The following is a 20633-nucleotide window of genomic DNA, read 5'->3' as shown; positions in this document are numbered from 1 at the left end:
AACAGCATAATCACAATTAAAGACCAGGGAGAACTCTTAAAATAGCTCAAAAGATGATTGGAGTGGGTCTTTAAAATCCACTAACTGCGTATGGAAGCCCAGGAGGGACAATATGGACACACAGCTGTGGAGGAAGAGCCTGCAGCCTGAGAGACCTTTGACTCTTTCCTGGAGTTCAACATTTCCTAAAGATGGAGAGTTACTCTTTGCAAAATATAACTGCAGATGGGTACACAATGCTTTAAGATCACACAAATTAAATCGTTTTCCTCCTCTGGTTTCCATGGCAATGGAGATGAAGGCTTAGGTTGCAGCTATACTTTCATCATTTTATAAGAGACTCTTTAATTCTCCAATACAGACTTATTGGTTAATGGTGAAATTGAAACATTTTTTAAACATTTTTTTAAACAAAGTGAAGCCTGTCCAAGTTGTATATTTTACCCATTTATTCATTGAAGTGATATTTCGTAGTATAAACATCTGGAGCAACATGAATCCCCACTACTGTAAAATATCCCACATATTAGCCAAAATTATTTGTTTCTACTAACGTCCTTGTTAGTAGATTAACATTATTGGTGCTAATATGTTAAACAAAATTAAAGCTTGATTTGGTCACACATCAGTTCACCACTCATATAAAACTAAAGTTAAAAAAGTAAATGCATCAAACTTCCAAACTGAATATGTTCTGAAATACTTTTATTACAGTATATATGCATAATTTATCAAATAATTAAAAAATGCATCCATTATAATTTATTTAAAGAATTTATTATTTTTTGTTGTTGCTCAGCTTGGGCTTTTCATTTTCCTAAAACTAAACTTGTGGAAATATTTAAGTACATAAGATCTATTTCATTACAAAAAGGTAAAAAAATGTATGTAAAACTGTCAGAACATTAGCATCATTTATCATCTCAAAGACAAAATATTTTAATGGCATCTCGATCTAACATTTATCTTTGAAGGAGACATCAGCAGTAGAAGACAAATCACAGAATTAAAGACACACGATTAGCTTGTTAGATTAACATTTTTTAGCATAAATAACACTTTTATGAACTTTCAATGTGTCCCCAGAAGACAATATTCAGAAAAAATTGAATTATTCAACACGTCCCAGTTCAAGATGGAGAAGTCGATGCATGCACACATTAAATTTGACTCAAAGATTAAAAAAAAAAAAAGAAAAAAAGTAAACGAAAATACCAAAATGTTTGGCTCATTTGATTTTACACGAATATGAATTAGTGTTAAAGTGTTACATCTGACATTTTGACCATTTTCTTAAAAGTAAAACACTCATTGTTTAGACAGAAAAAAAGACCAAATATAATGGATTTACTGGTACATTTATGTCAGGAAAATAAGTAAAAACAGATCCATTTCTCCACTTAGAGTCGTATTACATCAAGCAAATCTTTTTATTTTAAAGGAAAACAGTCGTGAAAATTACACATTCATTCAGTTTGCTTTTTTGGTACTTGACTGACATTTACAAGTATAAAAGCCTTCTCCAGAGTCATGTTAAAATAATAAAACTCATAAATCAAATGTGGCCCCGTGCATGTTACCAGCTTAGGGATGGGAGTGAACACTGGAGAAAGAGTTTCAAACTAAACTACATAATTATATGTAAATTGCGTCATGTTTACTGAAAATCAGAGACTTCATGTTAAGCAATACTTCAGAAAGCACTTTAAACGGTTAAAAAGAAAAAAAAAAACCTTGGTGGAGCATCACCGTTTAATAAAGTTAAACCTGAAAGCTTTCTGTTGGTTTTAATCTCACACGAGTTTTTGTTTCCTGTTAATATTTACAAAGTATAAACAAATGAAAATGACTGAATCTAGACGGTAAGCTCTTGAGGTGCATTCAAGGTCAGTGGGATTTTTAAACTATATTCTCCAGAGGTACTTCAAATCACTTACATTTGTTCTTAAATTTAAATACATATGTTTCTCATTTGTAAAGCTTTTACATTTCCTTAACTCTAGCTTATCTCAGAAATGTCTTTAAAAGGCTCTAAAGTGTGATATTTCTGCTTTTCCTCTCCATCAGTCAACTTATTTATGTAAAAGTCTTCAAAACATACCAAAAATGAAAAAGGTCTAGATCATCCTCTCATTATTTGTTGACGGCTTAGTGAATTTTCCTTAAATCAACCTTGAAAAACATTTGGAAATGTCTTATTTTGCTTTTATTGTGTTATTTTATGCATCCAACATGATTTTAGGCTTGTGTGTTGGTCTGCAGGAGGGCTACATTGTTTCAGACGCACGTTTTCTTATGCTAAACAGGTTTGTTGACAATTGGGCAGCCATTTTGGATCCCCCACAAACTCTGATTAGACAAAGAACGGACATACTGTTTATGGGCAACACTAGGATGTGTGTATTGGTTGTAGCGCCCCCTAGTAGGAGCAGTAGATGAACCTCAATAGGGGTTTGTGTTGTCTTCTGACATGTGGCAACAAAACAAGCTCAAGTAGTGCCTCCTAGTGGCCAGACAAAGTAATGTCCTGTCCAGATGACAGATTTAAACAGTTTAAAAGAAAAAAACCTTCGTACTCAGTCTTATTCTGTGTTTCTGTATGTTTTTTTTACCTGCTAAGGCACATTTGTAAAGCCAGCTGTAAACATTTGTGATCGTCCATTTTCTCCCACAAATCTGTTCCAAACATAGAACTTTTCACATGATTCCGATGAAGAACTCTGTTAGGAATTAGGAATCCTGATTCAGTAGTGCACTTATGGCGTTACACATCTTCTTGGCTAACATAAAGCAACAAAATATGATTCAAGGAAGTGTCACATGAGTAGACGATGTGCCGGATAATCCTGAAGGAAAACCGTCGCTCAGCTCCGTTCTCCCCGACAGCAGTTCTTCATAAAAACAGTCATTTTTCCAAGAAGAAAGAATTGGCCCTTTGTGTGCTTAAAAACAGAGGCTAAGTCGCCGCGGTTAGCTGCAGTTATCCACACATTGTTGGGCTGGGGTGAACACCTGATACACATTTACCAGTGGGAACATGGTCAGGGCCCCGAGGAGGGAGCCCGCTTGGATGGAGATGCCGCACCACAGCAGCCCGGCGTGACCCGCTTCATGCAGCAGGGTCCCGACCACCACCTTCAGGTAGGAGAAGAGGCCGATGAAAATGATCCAGGAGGTGATCTGAAGGGGGACAAACACGTTATCACCATGTCAACCGGTGAACACTCTCTTCAAAGTAGGTGTTTGAGTATCCAAGCTTGGACATATGACAGCATATGTTTAAGAAGAATTTTTTTAACCCCCACTCTGGTAAAAGTCATGATTTTGGTGTTTTAAAAATATTTTTTGGGCATTTTTCTGATGATGGAGGACGTATACAAAGAAAATTAACCTTAAAATTCAATTTTTGAGTATTTGAGTATGAGGGGCAAAAAAAAAAAGTTTGAAAAATAGCTTATTTGTGACATAGAAAATACAATGGGTGCCACAAGCTCTCAGCAACAGGAAGAGGGGGCGGGGTTGCTCTGAGCCAACAATCTCGCCCACAACTATATAACTTTTAGTTAAAAAAAAAAGGCATAATCATAACTGCAAGATCACTGGGAACGGATTTCAAATAGCTCAAAAGATGATAGGAATGGGACTTAAATTAAAAAAAATAAATAAATAAATAAAAAAAAAATCAGATACACAATATGCTCCGGCTGATTGTTCACCATTTCCAGAAGGATTAAATGTCAGTAAATTTGTTTAAGAGCTTTACTGGTTGAGCACTTTCTAATCGTATGGATCATGTAAAGGGATTTTCAGAGTAAAAACAAAAAGAGAAAATCCATTTAAAATTGAACCAATAAAGACATTAAAAATACACAAAGAATGATAAAGATGTTTTATCATGAAAAAAATTATTGCGATATCCTGAAATTTAAATTCTCCATCTCGTAATTTTGTACTGCAAGAACCAAAAATAGAGGAAAAACCTTATTAGGTCCTAACGAACAATAAAATCAATAATGGTGTCTGACGGGTGAGGAAACTAAGGTATGACAAGGTGTGGTTTCCTTCAGAGCAGCATCTTTAAGTTCACTGCCTTACAGAGAAATTCCAGTCAAATATGAACATTTTAAGGAAATGTCTCTAAAAGTTCAGGTTAAAGCAGACATTTTGAATAAATTAAGTGGTATCACGTTATCACGGGCTAAAACGACACATGCCCCCTTACCACTAAAGCCACACCAGCGTCGCTTCCCTGGAGAGGCGGACAGGGACTGTATGCAGCCAACGCTAGAAGATATGCAGCAAACACGCCTGCAGCCAGAGACAGGAAGCCCAGACCTGCAGAAGATCTGTGATAGAAGAAGAAAAGGTCAACTCCAACAGTCGAGCTGTGAGGATGCGAGAACATGTCACTCTCCTCACCTGAGGATCACAAACATGGCCAGGAAACAAGCCAGCGGGTTTGCTATGTTGCCAAACACCACAGAGAGGTGAAAGGTCATGGGGCTGTAAGGCAGACAGGTGAAGCTCTGCACAGAGGGAAGGACGCCGTTGGTTAGGGCGTTGGAGATGGCGAGCAGGTTCAGGAGGTAAATGTTTCGTGGGTTCCAGAAGGTCGGAGGAGGCAGCTCCTCCACTTGGACCAGCTCGTCAGACACCGGCGTCCCCTCCCTGTAGAGCCGGTGGGTCTCTTCGTCGCTCTTGAGCACGGCGCCGTTGGACTCCTGCTCCTCTTGCTTTGATTCCGACGGTCTTCGTATTAGAACCCAAAAGCTAGCCGCTGAGACGGACAACATCACAAACAAAAACCAGAAGAAGTTCTGGGCAGGAAAGTTCTCCTTTAGATGCTGTGGGTGCCCTGTGCCATTCGCAGTTTTGCACTCCAGCTTCCCGACGCCTTGACCTAAAGCCACGATGCAGGGGAACAAGGCGCTGAAGCCCTGGCCGATGAAGAAGGTGCGGATGTACTGGGGAGGGTAGCGAAACATGAAAGGCAGGAACGTGACGTTGGACGTACAGCAAACAAAAGATAAAACAAAGGTCAAAAGCAGGAAGGGGAGGGATCGCTGCTCTCCTGCTATGTTTTCAGTGTGGGACCAGAAGATGGCCAGAAAAGCAGACGCCACCACCGCCAGGGCCTGGATGCAGGGAATGACCACGCGTTCGTTCAGACGTCCTGGAGCACAGTGGTGCGTCACGGTCACCACTATTGGACCCAAGTTCCCAAACGCTATGAGCACAGAGAGGTAGGCGGGGAGGTTCCAGCCTGCAACGACAGAACAAACCAGATGGAGCTAGATGGCACACTTATTATTGATCTGTCATTAAAATGGACAAATCCTCTCAATGATATAATTATTTAAATCGGGGGGTCAAACTCGATCGCACAAGGGGCCAAAATCCAAAACACACTTTAGGTTGAGGGCCGAACAGGATAAACATTTAATGAAGCCTCTAAAACTAATTTTATTTTATTTTAAAACTGTAACTTTTTTAAAAATAATTATGATATATATATATATATATATATATATATATATATAATTACCTGTGATAATGCTAGTGTGCATGCTGTAAGCTGAATTTGGCCACTGAAGTCGCTAATGCTGATAGCTAAAAATGCTGAAGCTGATAGCTAGCTGAAATATTAGCTTAATGCCAAACTATCAAAAAAAAAAAAAAAAAAAACTCAGGTTAGCCAAAACAGCTAGCATGCAGCAGAAAAATAGCTGAACTTTAAAATATCCTAAAAAAACGGAAAAAAACTCTAAATTAGCCTAAACAGCTAGCATGTAAATATTAGGCCAACTTCAAAACATCTTCAAAAAAATAAAAATAGAAGCCTAAATGACCAAAAACAGCTAGCATGTACCTAAAATATTATCTAAACTCAAAAACATTCAAAAAATTAAATAAAACACAACAACAATAACAAAAGGCTAATTTAGCCAAAACAGTTAGCATGTAGCTGAAATGTTAGCTAAACTAAAAAATCTTAGTAAATGCCAAATTAGTCCAAAAAGCTAGCACAATGCCAGTTTCTAAAACTTTAATACCATAATGTTTTAACATAATTCTGAAAAATAAAAAGACAGAAATATTATGTTGTTCGCCCATCAGTAGCCGGGTTAGGCTCCGGCACTCCAGCGACCTTGAAAGGGACAAAGCGGTCAAGAAAATGAATGAATGAGGATGAAATATTACTTAAACCTTAAATAACTTTGAACATTTTACCCTCAATAAAAATTTTTTGTCAAAATGATACATGTCAGAAATGAGCGCAAGATAACATCGGGTCATTATTAACAATAAAATAAAATGATCTGGAGGGCCGGATAGAATTACCCAGAGGGCCGAATCCGGCCCCGGGCCTCGACTTTGACATGTGATTTTATTTCAAAAGCAACCCTGATGATCTTTTAATTATAATTATGCTGTTTTTAGCCAAAACAAAAAAACGTCCTATATTTCCTTATTTAACCCTTGTAAAGGGTTATTGGGTCCAGATGACCCCGGGCTTACATTGATGTATGAGCCCTCCCATGACAAAGGTGGACAGGATTTTATGTCCACCAATAATAATTTCCTTGTGAAAAGTCACATTCTTGTTTTTCCAGCTCCGTTTGTGCAATTGTAGCACAGCGGTAGACGGGCATGTCGACATATCCAATATGGCGTCCAGCTTTGCATATGCAACAAGCTAGCGTAGCACCTCTAGCCTTAGTGATCTACAAAGGGATACATCAGAATGGAGCAGAGCAGGGAGCTTACGGCTTGCCGTAGTAGCTTCTACGTCACATGTTTTCCCCAACAGCATCATTTGGCTACCAAATATTTACAACGACTAGAATAACCATAATAATTAATAATAATAATAATAATTTTAAATTAAGCATTTTTTATGACCTCCCTTATCAGAAGAATTTCACAAGAACGTGTTAAAAACGTCCAAAACCACAAAACCACGATTTTCGTTGATGTGGGCCCTTAATTAAATCATTTACAAACATGTGGCTGAAACAAACAAACAAACAAACAAAACATTGTAGCAAAATAAATAAATCAATCACAATTACAGCCATGTGTGTGAAATGAATGGACAACACTGAACTAAGGTAAACTGTCAGCATTATAAGTTACATTTGAGTTAACAATTCAAAACCTTTTACACAACAAACAAACAAATCCGCTGTTTGATAATTGTGTTGTCGTGGACCGTGGGAGTCTGAAATGCTACAAACAAACAAGAAAAGCAACCAAGTCCACTGACCTTCTGGAAGCTCGTTCACCACGACCGGGAGCTCAACCCACAGACTGTTGACCGAAATCCACGAGCCCATCCCGAACAGAGCGACGAGCCCGTGGGTCACCGCGGTACTGCTCCATAAACGGCTCCATAAGCTCGCGCGTGAGTCGGTCATGGTTGGTGTTCGCTTGTACGGGTGTCGGAACTGGAGGAGGACTGTGTAGGACGATTGCGCAAAGATCCCGCCCCGTTGATGCCTTCAGGGACCCTTAAAAATCAGGTGAAAAGAACACTTTTTAAAAAACTACTTTTTTTTTTCTTTTTAACGATACTCGAAACATTTTTTTCAAAAGTAAGGTACTTAGTGAAAATGTTCTGGTTTCTAGAGCCAAAGATAAGTAGCCTATAAGAGCAGGTTAAAACAAACAAAACAAACCGACGATTCATTCAAATGACCCCATCCACTTTACGTCAACGCATTTAATTTTTTGTGTGTGGAACAAGTGAGTGAAATATATTAAACAGATATGTTTTTTATTTAATTTGATTGTGGTCCTTCAATTAAATTATTGTTATTCCAATTGGCACTGTAATATCCTACGCGTACCTTTACAGTGAATGCATCACCAGTAGAAAAAGTGATGGCTTGTGCTGTTTATCTAGAATGCGTTTATTGTGGTTTGTTTGCATGTCAGATTTCATAAAGGGGGAAAATAGTCCAGGCCAAAGTTCACCACAAAAATTGATAGCAGTAGAAAAATGGCTGCAGCTTTTTTTCATGAACTATAATAGAACATCAGTTTGCCAAGTACAGCCAGACAAGTAACTATTGAGTAAACTGGTTCCTACATGCAAACAGAAAAAAAATGTTTCCATAAAATAAAGTAACTTCAAAAAAAAAAAAAAAAAAAAATCCATAACATTACCTTGTTTAATTGTCTGGTTGTGATTTAATGAAAATGTAAATTCTTCTCATTGATATAATATTGTATCATGGGTGTTGCTTAATGTGTCAAGAAAATGTTTTGTTTTTCAAATTTAAAATTTCTATTAGATGAAACTATGCATACAATTTATGACAATGTTCTATTTTTGACATTTTCAATATTTATTATATGGTTTACAAGCCAGGATGTCTAAAAATGGCATAACCATAATTAAGAGACTGCTGGGAATGATTTTACAATAGATGATTGGAGTGCAGTTAAAAAAAAAAAAACAATAATGAGAATGAACACACTGGAAATAGTTTCAACATTTTACTTGCAATGACCTTTGACATTTTGTAGTTTTAGAGAAAACCATGTACAATCTATAGTTTCATGATATCAATACAAGTTATACAACCATATATAATAGAAAACACAAGTCAAACATCTGACAGCATTAGACAAAGAAGCTTAGTGTTACATTGATGTTGGTAAACCATGTAGTATACAACAAAATGTCAAATATATGCCATAATAAAAACTCCAAAACAGCAATAATTTTACTGCAGTGGCATTAAAGTAAATACATAATATTTGCAGGCAGACAGGCTGAAGTCACAGCGAATTTCTCTCAATGTGAAGTCCCAAAACATCATTTTTCCAACAAGCTACAACACGCCGTCTTATTCAGTTGGAGGAACTATAGCTTCTGGAACAATCTGGACTTTGGCTCTTACTCTAGTCTTTCTAGGTTCCAACACCACGGAGAAGCTCGGTTTCACACGAGGGAGGGCAAACTTCAACTTCAGCATCATTTGGGTGCTGTTGATGTACGGCTTCTCCAGGTGTGGATTTTGGTTGTTTAGGACCATTTGCTGGTACAGAATCTCACAGCGGAGCCCCTCCCGCTTTTCCTGCCGGGACTTTCCATCGAAGCGTAGCATCAACTTGTCCACATCCGGTTGTGTTTTACACGGCCCTCCGTTTTTGGCCACTGTTTCTATGATGTAATCCCTGTCCATTATCTCTTCATGCTCCTCTGGCTGGGCTTTTTTAACCTTCTTCATCTGTGGGCTCTGGTCCTGCTTTTGGGAACTCTTTCTATATTGAAAGTTTGATGATTCATCAGAGGTGCTGCCAGATGACTCGCCATCCTCCCGAGAGCTACCAGACATGTTCTTCACCAAAGAGCCCTTGGACAACTTGTCAGGTCTTTCCTTTTTGTAAGGATACGCATGACCAAAAGGATACTCCGCCATCAAGACGGAGAATGTGCAGCTCACCAGCTGCAAGTTCACTTCAGCTGAAGGTATCTGTGAAAAGCTTCCTCCAGGAAGAAACTTCTTCAGATGTTCCTCAGTGACAGCAGCGATTACCTTTATGGTTCTCTTCAGACAGGCTCTAATGAGATCTCTGTTGGTGTGCCACTGGCCACAGTACTCAAACACACCTTTGAAGGTTTTCTCTTGCAAAGGGAACTGCAGAAACACATTTGCGCCCTCCTCTGGTTCCAGCAGAGTTGAAGGATCTTTGGACCAGTCCAGGAACTTTTGATAGAAGCAAACCAGGTACTGACTGAACAGAGAATATTCTGCTCCACTCTTCAGAAGCTGCCAGTAAGGGCCAAGGATTTTACAGTAAACTATGGCTAGAACACAGACAAAACTCTGGATCACGGAGTCACTCGCATCTGCCGCAACGCTCTCTAGAATAATGTTGGGACATTTGTCGTTGTTCATCAAGAGCAAGTCAGAAAAGAAGAGAGCGATCTCTTTGTGGTGGTGAATAAGACCTGCAGCCGCTTCAAAGTAGTTGTTGAATCTATTAGACTGGTTCACCGCAAGTTTTGAGGGGTTTTTCTTTTCCTCACAGAAAGCCACCCAGTGTTTTCTGTAGTTCTGCACTTCAGGTGTGCGTGGACTCAAGACATCACAGGCCATGTGAATGAAGCGGAAAGTAGCACTTTCTGGCAAATTCACAAAGTACCTGAATTTCGGAAGCTTATCTCTGCCCAGTTTTTCCCCTGAAGACTGAACAATCTCTTTCTCAAAGCCCATTATGTGTTGCTCCACTGCATCATGTAGATCAACAAGGAAATGGGCATTGTAGTTTAAAAACTCCACCGGCCGTACAAGCTTAACATCTTCAGGCAATGCATCAAGGTTCTTCTCAAACTCCACCATGGCAGGGTGCTCCTTGCTTGTTAGGGCATACTGATTTTTTAGCAAATCCAAGGAAACCTGCTTGCATGCTGCAGTTTTCCCACCATACACACTAGAAAGCTTCTGAACAGACAGCATGGCTATATCCAACAGAGTCAGGGACTCCCCTCTGTTGTCTGAATTCCCATCTCTGCCGTTGCACTCGTCTGAATCCCCTTCACTTGTGTCGCCGGCATCATAATTATTCCTCTGCATTGTGTCCCCAAAGTTCATTCTTTCCCAGCTATCATACTCCTCCTTGACAGTAACTTTTTCATAAACCTCATTTCTTTTAATACGCTTCTTCAGAATAGTCCTCGGTATTTTCTTCTTAACCAGTTCAAACGGGCTTTGAAGCAGATTTTCCATTGGAATGTTTCGTCTGTGACTTCTCGTTTCATGATTGTTACAAAACATCCGGATCTTCTTTATCTTAACCTTCAGGGCTTTATACGCCTTCTGAATGTCCCCGTCCTTACAGAACTCTGGGTTGAAGTTTCTCAGCCAAGTAACAATGACAATTGGAGAAAGCTTCTCCCGGGTGATAAAGTCACTCAGCTCTAGTATCAGTGCATTTGTGACTTCTATCGACTGTGCTCGCTCTGAGAAATTAGTGAGATCCAGGAGGTCTTCCCTCTCTACACCAATGCTGTCACATATTGGGCCGACAAAGCTAAAGTTGACGTATGACTGGAGAAAGGTCAGCCGTGCCTCGCTTTCCAGACTCAGAGTCGTCGCGATGCCCCTTTCGATCAGTCGCCGAAAGTCAGCGGACTGATGCCTGGGGAAGATTTTCTTGAGCCACTCTATGATGGCAATCCAGGGAAAATTATTGTCTTCTCTTAAAAGTCCAACTTGAATAAGAAGTCTGTATTTGCATGATGTTTTCTCAAGCTTCAATTCCTCTCCAGACTGAGGGCCAATGAAGTCTCCAATAAGCTTCCAGTAGTAATCGTCTCCTGAAAGACAAAAGTGGAAGTGGTTAGAGAAATAATGGTGAGGACAGGGGAAATGCTGTAGTCATAAAAATCTCTGTGGAATTATTATCATCAGTTTTGCCATATTAAACTCCGGAAGAACTGACCTACACCAGGGATTTTCATAGAAAACTAGGTTCTTTTGCAAGCTTATCTAAACTTGATAGACCTGTACACATAGAAAACATAAATAAGCTAATATATCTGCAAATATTTATGAATGTAAATTTGAATAATATATGTATGTACTTGAGTGTGTTGGGAAAAAAATATTTAAATTATTGCAAATGAGTGTTGATGCATTAAAAATGACTATTCTGTATGTATCTATGTGTATATTTTATGTATATGGGTAACAGAAACTGAATGTGGGTTCATTATAGAGGGAACAGGACTATAATAGATCGCGGGGACACTGTGTGTGGTAATAGATTTCGTCTAGGGCATTTAAGTTAGACTTTCTAAGGCTTTTACTCCTTCTTCTCACTCACTTTCAGATATTTTTTGTATCTTATTCTATCTTTCATTATAAAGTATATGTCCAAATTAATGCATTATCATCACCAAACTCTAATGCAGACCAAATAACTGAACTGTAGTCTTCTTGAGAGGAGAATCTTGGTTTCATTTAGTAACCCTCGCGCTCTCCTTGGCTTGTTTACATTAAAAGCAGAGTCATCTGGACCCCACAAGACAGTGCGCTGAACTTTCTTTTCAATGATTGTTGATTTTTACTGGTGTCCAATGACAGACATGAGGTCTTATCCATCTTGTCCATCTTTGTCATGGAAGGGCTAACACCTCAATGTAAGGGTGGGGTCATCTGGACCCCACAAGAAAGCACGAGAGTTTTAACAGTTTTGGTGGAGTTTACTTGGGAATATGAATGAAGACAGAGTTTCTGTGGACCAAACAGTGGAAACACACCAAAAGAACGAGATTACATCAGAGCTGTACAAGAAGAAAGAATAAAGCAGGGCCCAGAGCTAGCCTAAATAAGTGGGTAACATGAAAAAGTTTGAAAGGCAAGTGACCATGGTGTGCTGAGGAAGCTCTGGTACTTTTTAAAATGTGATAGTCAGAGAGGAAATTGCTTTTATTTTCTCCATATGTTCAAGTTGTGCAGGACATGTATGAGAGGTGTGTTGTAGATATGACTAAGGGTTTATGGTGGAGATGGGACTGCACCAAGGACCTGCTTTCAACCCCTTGTTGTAGTGATGGACAGACTAACAGATGAGGCTAGACAGGAATCTCTGTGGATCATAATGTTTGTAGATGATCACTGTGACCTGTAGTGAGACCAGAGGGTAAAGGAAAAGAAAATGAACATCTAGAGGTGGAGGTTTGCTCTGGAAAGGAGGGGAAGGAAGATCAGCTGCATCTGAGTGTAAATTGGAGGAACTGAAGGGAAATGGTGAGGTTACAGAGAGTAGAGGTGAAGAAGGTGGAGAAAGTACTTAGAGTCAACAGCCCAGAGCAAGTGGGAAAGCGGTGAAGAGATGTGTGCATGAAGGTTAGAACAGGTGGAGACAGCAGAGATGAAGGTGTTGAGGTTCTCTTTGGGAGTGACGAGTATGAATAGCATCAGGATAGAATCCATCAGAGGAACAGTTCGTGTTAGATGTTTAGGAGACAAATACAGGGAAGCAGATTCAGATGGTTTGGACATGTCGAGAGGAGGAACAGGTATTATTTTGGTAAAAAGACGGTGAGGTTGGAGCCACAGGAAAACCAAAGAAGAGGTTCATAGATGCAATGAAGAAGGACATGATTGGTAAAGTAGGGAGAACAGCAAGTTTTAGATTAGACAGAAGCAGATCACTTTTCATTGGAACAATTAAAAGGCAAGGCAAAGACATTCTCTGACAAAGAGGTTGTATTCTAAAATGTAAAAACTTCAAATGATTTACAGGAAGTAACGTTTTTACATACTCAGACAAGCTTCGGTCACAACTTCTTTCCCACAAAGGGTGAAATCTTGGCTCTTCTCCATTTGGGAAAGCTGTTAAAACACAAAACACACAAGTTAATCTTCAATTCTTTGATGGTACATGTATAACAGTTTATAGAAAACATTGGGAGTTTTATTTACAGACTTAAACTTTCCTGGAAGACACTGTAGTTACTAATGTTTAGGTTTAAAAGCAGCTGGAGAAAACAGTTATAAAGCCACTCATTACCCAAACACTATTTTTTGCAATCAGAATTAATGAGAAACTAATATTTTTAGACTTAATAAACAGTTTATAATACCATAAGAGCATTGAGCAGGTCTAAGAAAAAGAAGTGCTAAAAAACAGTGAAAAAGTGTGTTTCCATCCTAGCTTTTTGTTTGCCACTAATCTTTCAAATCAAACCCGATTAAATACTTGACAAAATTAACACAAGACAACACAGATTGTTGTTTAAACAGAGACGCTAATTATTAAGGGGAAAATAGTAAGTGCCTAAGAAAAAATGAATGATCCAAGAAATCACAAGAGCCTTTAACATCTAAAGAAATTAAGAAAGTCAAATTAGTTGGGATGCACCTGGGTGTGTGAGATTTGTTCTCTGCATTTAATCCATCCTCTGGGGGAGTGGTGAGCCCCAGACACAGCTGCACTTGGTAATTATTTGTTGGCTTAAAGTTCTCAAGTTACATCATGGACACGACTTTTACCACGTGCCAAAACAATAGAATTTGCTGCTAGATTAGGGCGCCCTACACAACACTAAGGTTTGCTTTAACGCGAGGGTAGATTACAATAAGTTGTTAGCAATAAGATTTAGCCAATATTATCCCTGCATCTGGGGTTTTAAACGTGCTCAAGATGCTAAGTTTGTTTGCCTCACTATCAGGAATACTGCTCTCTGACCCCAAACTTTAACAAAAAACAGAACAACCGTTCTGTTTATTTCCGTTTGACCCTAATTTTGCAACACAAATATATTTTTTGCAACCAACCAATGTTTCTAAATAAAAGTGAAAATTTACTTACATTTTCCTGAAAGTACAAAACACCGTGCAAGCTTTATCGAAGGCGGGGATTTGCCGAGGTTTGATCCAATCCAAATGTGGTTGCGAAATGCATTGTGGGTCCAAAAGAAACCTGGGATCTCCCGAAATTCTTTAAAACAAAACCCTTCCTGTCTTTCTATGCTATGATATTTCTTTGACTCGTAGGTAAATGTTTCAGGTTAAAGGAGAGGAGACAAATGAGATCCAAAAGGAGACAGAAAAAGGCTTTCTGTTCATTTGCAAAATTAGGCTCCTCCCTTCCTACGTCAGCAACGCGACGGCGGGTAGATTTGACGTCACAATCTAAAAAAAAAAGAAACCAATAATAATAATAATAAATAAAACTACATAGGGGCAATGTGAATAAATAATCACGGGCAACAAAAATACATTTTTTTATTTTAAAAAGCAACGTCTATTTTTTATTTAAAAAACATTGCTTTGTTTTTTACAAACAAAATTATTTACAATAGTTGAAACGCTCATTGATAAAACACTAATGTCTTGAAAATATACATTTTTTACATAAAGGTTCAGTTACAACATAAAAGGTGTGCTTTGATGCATTAATTGTTAACATTCCGGTTTTTTCTTCCTGTTTGGCGCTGTGGCCGCAGAGAATTGTGGGATTGTACATCCGTCTCCCTTGCTATGAAATACATTCGGGCTTTCTTTCCCATATGAGCAATAGACCGTAAATAAACAATCAAATTTGAAATCGGTAAATACAAGAGCCCCGAAACCCATGTAGGTTTACTGAGTAACGAAGCTCTTTCTTTTCCAGAAAAACGATCATTCGGACAGAGCCTCCAATGTTTTGCTAGCTTGCAAGGTAAAACAAAGCTGTGATATTTCCTTTCTTGGTTGTGTGATTCTTTAAATCACACAATATGTACTGTCCTGTTTTATGCCTTATTTTTTCTTAATTATGGCGTGGCACCGTTGAAGATTTGCTATTTGGCTTCATCCGTATGCTAGCTAGCTTTGAAGAGTTGAATGGTTCGGTTGGATGTATTCATTCATTTTCACGGCGTTAGTGATTTAATAACATGATATCAACAAGAAAGTAATTTAAAGACAAATTTTCTGGTGTTACTTATCTTAGAATTGCAGGGACGAATTAACAGCAGACTACTATAATTAGAATAGCAGAACTCAGATATTTTTTTAAGTTAGCTTTTTATTTTTTTGGATGCAGCCAGCGTAGGTCAAATACCTTTTTGGATTACAAAATAGGGGAAAACATAATTTTTGTTTTTGTTTTACACATAAGTCTGTTTTATTTGGTTCTTAATGGATTGATAACCCTGGACACGTTTTATATTCTTAAAAGTAAATGTTCAAAAAACCCAATACTTCAAAAAATGTATTTCATAACGCACTTATTATATTTTAATGCAATAAAAAATAAAAAAGCAAGGACATTTTTCACCTTTGTTGAGGACAAATGTTTAGTATTTATGTGTGTTTTATTTGATTGGCCTAGTTTTGCTTTTTAAAATCTCAATTAATGATGTAACTAATTTGTTTGTCAATTTTTTATGTATGTGTTTATGTTCTTAAGTTGACAAAAACATTTTTTTGTATTCTTCATTATGCCCCATCATAAAGTTCTGGAGCAGGATTCCTCCATGATGCAGTCAAAGCTAAACTTTATTATTTTGATTGAATTTATATCTTCCTATCCATTTTACCAACCAGGGATTAATAACGTTTTTATTTTATATCAGGTTTTTAATCATGTTTTGTTTTCTGTAGTCATGTAGACTGACTCCTCCCACTCTGTTTTTGCTCTTAGATGTTTATACAAACCCTGGTGCCATGCTGACACCTGCTGGATGCAGTGTTAGTATAAAAACAAGATAGCAGAAACTATGGAGGCCTCAGGCTCAGAGGCTTCATCCCAAAGCCAAAGAGAAGAGCAGAATGCACCGACAGGTCAAGGAGAAGATGGATCAAAGTTAAAGAAGGCTCATTTGAAGAGGACCTTGAGCACTAAAAAGAAAAAGACAAAAAAAGCTGCTGTTTCCAGGTCTGCCCGGGTCAACTACACAGTCCATCAAGGAGAAGATATGCTTCTTGTTATATCAAACGCTTCTTCTCAATATGATGATTCAGTATGGGCTCCTAAAAGAAAGGGAAGCAAAAAGAAGAAGCTTTCCAGAGAAAACACAAAAAACATACAAACGAAGAGGAAGAGGACAGTCTGTGCCAAGAGGAAAGTGGAAACTAAAGTTTCTGTGGAGGAACAGGAGCTCTCAATGTTTGCTTTCTCTCAGGAAACAGATGACCAGCGGTGGGGCCAGAATCTGCCAGTGGAGGTGCTGGTCAACATTTTCCAGATGGTGGTCAGTCAAGATAACGCAGTGCCATTTTTATGCAGGTATTGTATGTTGTCCCAAGAAAAGATCTGTTTCTATTATATTTTAATTGCTATTTGAGTGTTTCCCTCTCACTTACTCTGTATTTAAGTAAACATGCATTAGTCTGGAGATTTTTACAGTCATTTTTACATGATGCAGCGTCATGTTTCCTGGTTTCTCTCTGCTTCAGGGTGGGGAGAGTTTGTCGTCTCTGGAATGCTGCTGCTTCCAGCCCTATCCTGTGGCGCACAGTGACCCTAGGACACTGCTGGATCCCCCCAGGGAAGTCTCAGCTTCCAAAAACTGAGAAGAAGATTCAGGACACGGTTACCTGGCTGGCTCAGAACAGGTGTGTAGCATCAGTCTGAGGGGAATATTCAGACTGGACACATTTGGGTCCCTTAAAGTGAAACAGATTTCGTTTCAGTCTGAGAATTTACTAAAAAACACTTACCCTTGTGCAGTTTAGGGTATCAGGAGCTCAGCATTTGTTAAAAACAGCCACAAGTTTAGATCTCCATCAAGATGATGCTGTACCACACAACATGTCAAGCTGTGGGAACATCATTTTACATTCTGAATTTAGAAATTAAATATCTTGTACAATTACTTTAGTCTTTTATAAGAGCTTTTTAAACTAATTTGTTTTCTGTCTACACAGAGTGTTGTTGTTGTGCCAAATTATCAAGCTTTTTATTTTAGCAAAGGTAGTTTTCAGTCTTCAGATGGTGTAATTGCACTTTTACAGCAGATAAAAGCATTAATTTCATTTCTGATTTTTTTTTTTATTGAACTGTGGAAATTTAAAATTAAGCTTAATATGTGGTTCACATTTTAACAGATTGATAGAATACTTAAAGTCTTTTTTTTTTTCAGATTTTCTCAGCTGCGAGATTTTGCTCTCTGCCACTGGACCAAAAATGTTGACTTCACATTGCAGGTAATGTCAACTATTTACAGATCTGTTGATTAAATGTTCTTCTTATTTGTTAGTTTTAATCCCTTTACAGTTATCAGAGATATGGGTCAGTTGTGTTGTTAGTTTAAAATACACAGCATATAGTTGTTTAAGAAAAGTATGTTCCATAAATATATTTATAATGGCAAATACTGTTAGTAAGTGCATAGCCTTAGCATTGGTTGTCATACGAGTGATCATTAGAGAGTAATGCAAACAACTGTCTTTTCCGGTTTTTATTGATTTTTTTCCTTCACATTTAGGCCGTTTCCCAGTTCTGCCCTCACCTTGGCTCCATCAAGCTCTCCTATTGTTCAGGCCTGACAGCCAAGGCGTTCCAAAGCCTCGGTCTGCACAGCCGCGCTCTGCATAGCATCAACATTCAGTACTCAGAGGCATGTTTTTTTTAACACACACCCCAACAACATCCTGTGATCATTCCCATAATACTTTGTTCACAGTGTTTTTAAATGTTTTAAATGATTTACCTTCTAGGTTAAGTCAAAAAGTGGCTGAAAACTTTTGAAAAACTGAATTAATTTTGCAGTTTCTTTAAAACTCGATGATAAACTGACTTGTCCTTTTCTTTAAAAAAATTGTTTTAGTTCCAAGTTGAAGGACTCCTGGAGTATCTTGAAAATCATGGATCCCAGATTAAAGAAATCTCCTTCACTCATGGACTAAAGAATGACAAACTTCTGGCAGCTCTAAATGTAAGGCAGCCTTTTGGGAAATCACTGCTTTAGTTTCAAAGTGACTAATTATTAGTAGCCTGTGAAATGGATCTCGGTTTCTGCAGATGTACATTCCTGCATTGTTTCTAACAAAGAATGTGTTTTTTTTTGTTTCATAGAGGGGGTGTTGTCCGGATTTGGAGTTGTTGGAGGTGAACACGAAGCTCGACAGTAAAGACGGTGAACTTCCAGTTTGCATCCAGGCATTACAGACGGCCTGTCCCAAACTCAAGGTTTGAAACATTTGTCATTTGAGTAAGTGTCACTTTAAACAAGGCAGATTAGGAGGAAGTAATGTTGCTTTTTAAACATTTATCTTTTGATTTAGCCTTTTCTTTCTTTGTTTGAAGCTGTGGCTAAACTGCTTCTCAAACTGAAAATCTATTATTATACAGATAGAAAATTATATTTAATAAATCACAATTTTACCACAAAAAAGGGAAAAAAATATGTAATTTCCATTTTTTTTTCTAAATAAGCAAAAATGATCATAACCAAACTGAGGTTCAACATTCTGAGAGGCCTGTGTACATGCTCCCATCAGACCTTTCGCATGCTGAACGTCAGACCTCTGCATAAGACGATGCGTAATGGCGTGGATTCATCGCCCGGCTTCCCGTGCCTGGAGGAGCTTTGCATTGCGACCACGTCGTACTCCTACATGACTGACAAAGATTTGCTGGGCATTCTGTTTGCCTCCACTAAACTGAGGATTCTGGATCTGCGAGGCTGCTCACGAATTACACCGTATGGTCTGGCCCAGTTGCCTTGTCCTGGTGAGAAAGTTTACTTTTGTGGGTTTGACATGAACTCTTAGTCGTCCTATTGAGCGTTTTTTTATTTTATTTTATAAATTGCTCTAATAATTTGTCTTCAATACTGATGTTTGAGGAAATTCTTGATATCCATCTTTTTAGAAGAATGTTATATGCACAATTTAATTTACATAATCCCACAACATATGGCAGAAATAGAAGTGGTCAACCTCTGACCACAAGATCACAGGTTTGGTTCCCGTCTTGCCTGCTCATGTGTCCCAAAAACAAGCATGCCAACCAAAGTCAACTACTCCACTCTCTCTGTTGTGGGATCGTGAAATTAGTTGACTAATCGGGTCATGTGCAAAATGGATGTAAAGCACACATCTTAACCAGCATTAGCTTTAAACTAACTAAAATCTAGATTTATATCATTACCTGTATTAATGCTAGCATGAATGCTGTAAGATGAATTTGGCTGCTGAAGATGCTAGTGCTGATAGCTGAACATGCTGAAGCTTTAACTAAAATATTAGTTAAATGCAAATTAGACCAAAAGATGCAAAAAAGCCTAAATTAGATAAAATAGCTAACATGCAGCTGAAATATTAGCCAAACTCCAAAATTGCCTAAAAAACAAAAAAGCCTAAATTAGCCAAAATAGCTAGCATACAGCTAAAATATTAGCTAAACTCCAAAATAGCCTAAAATACAAAACAAAAAAAAAACTAAATTAGACAAAATAGCTATCATGCTGTTGAAATAAAAGCTAAACTCCAAATTAGCCAAAAAAAGAGAAAAAAATCCTACATTTGACCAAACAGCTAGCTTGTAGCTGAAACATTAGCTAAACTCCAAAATAGCCTATAAAACCTTAATAAATGCTAAAATGGTCCAAAAAGCTAGCAGAATGACATTATAACTTCCAACTTTTACTACACTCCAAGTCCATGTAATATAACGATACGACTAATCGACTATTAAATTAGTTGTTAATTAGTGGACTAATCATGGCAGTCCTAGTCTGCATACCACAAATGGATTATTACAGTAAAGCGGAACAGAATACGGCACTTTCTTGAGCAGGATAAAAAAGTTTGGAAAAGTTAGCAAGATTTTTAAAAGATTCAGACTTCAAGGATCAATAACTCCTTTAATAAACATTTAAAATTGACAACAAGTGTCTGTTGCGTTTTGTCTTAACTTTAACAATGACCTACAAAGGGATTAAAAAAATGTTTTTTGTTTTGTTTTATTAGAGGGAAAAAGATATTTAAAAAAAATCCATAATCTCTCAAAAAAATGATCAAAACAAACAAATTGTTTCATTAATATGAGCTAGTCATGAATACTCATCATCATTGTTATACTACAACAATAATTTAAAAAACAACAAAAAAAGGTAATTATTTTTTCAACAATTTTTAACACATAAGAACTCTTGGAAAAATCAGAGTATTTACCTT

General features: G+C 37.8%; 3 protein-coding genes across 3 annotated transcripts in view; 1 reads left to right on the top strand and 2 right to left on the bottom strand.

The window, feature by feature from the left end:
- Nucleotides 1-434: 434 nt before the first annotated feature.
- On the bottom strand, nt 435-7443 carry slc52a2 (solute carrier family 52 member 2). The gene is made up of 4 exons (XM_024296759.2): nt 7268-7443; nt 4420-5263; nt 4223-4346; nt 435-3180 (listed from the first exon to the last, which is right to left on the bottom strand). Exons 1-4 carry the CDS (start codon nt 7416-7418, stop codon nt 2971-2973), a joined length of 1329 nt encoding a protein of 442 aa, XP_024152527.1. The 5' UTR covers nt 7419-7443; the 3' UTR covers nt 435-2970.
- The window catches only part of fbxl6 (F-box and leucine-rich repeat protein 6), a gene marked incomplete in the record, with an annotated part of 15860 nt that continues 2645 nt past the window's right edge, over nt 7419-20633 (top strand). Inside the window, 9 exon segments of the mRNA XM_036214123.1 lie at nt 7419-7523; nt 15139-15186; nt 16153-16737; nt 16908-17066; nt 17594-17657; nt 17939-18070; nt 18281-18388; nt 18529-18642; nt 18954-19185. Coding sequence (XP_036070016.1) covers nt 16229-16737; nt 16908-17066; nt 17594-17657; nt 17939-18070; nt 18281-18388; nt 18529-18642; nt 18954-19185 — 1318 coding nt within the window.
- On the bottom strand, nt 8490-14620 carry LOC112161525. The gene is made up of 3 exons (XM_024296722.2): nt 14335-14620; nt 13286-13355; nt 8490-11332 (listed from the first exon to the last, which is right to left on the bottom strand). Exons 2-3 carry the CDS (start codon nt 13344-13346, stop codon nt 8856-8858), a joined length of 2538 nt encoding a protein of 845 aa, XP_024152490.1. The 5' UTR covers nt 13347-13355; nt 14335-14620; the 3' UTR covers nt 8490-8855.

The sequence above is a fragment of the Oryzias melastigma genome, linkage group LG11 (assembly GCF_002922805.2).
Source record: "Oryzias melastigma strain HK-1 linkage group LG11, ASM292280v2, whole genome shotgun sequence".
Classification (NCBI taxonomy): Eukaryota; Metazoa; Chordata; class Actinopteri; order Beloniformes; family Adrianichthyidae; genus Oryzias; species Oryzias melastigma.
Note: the sequence above shows the minus strand (reverse complement) of the source record. Positions and strands in the feature narration are given on the sequence as shown.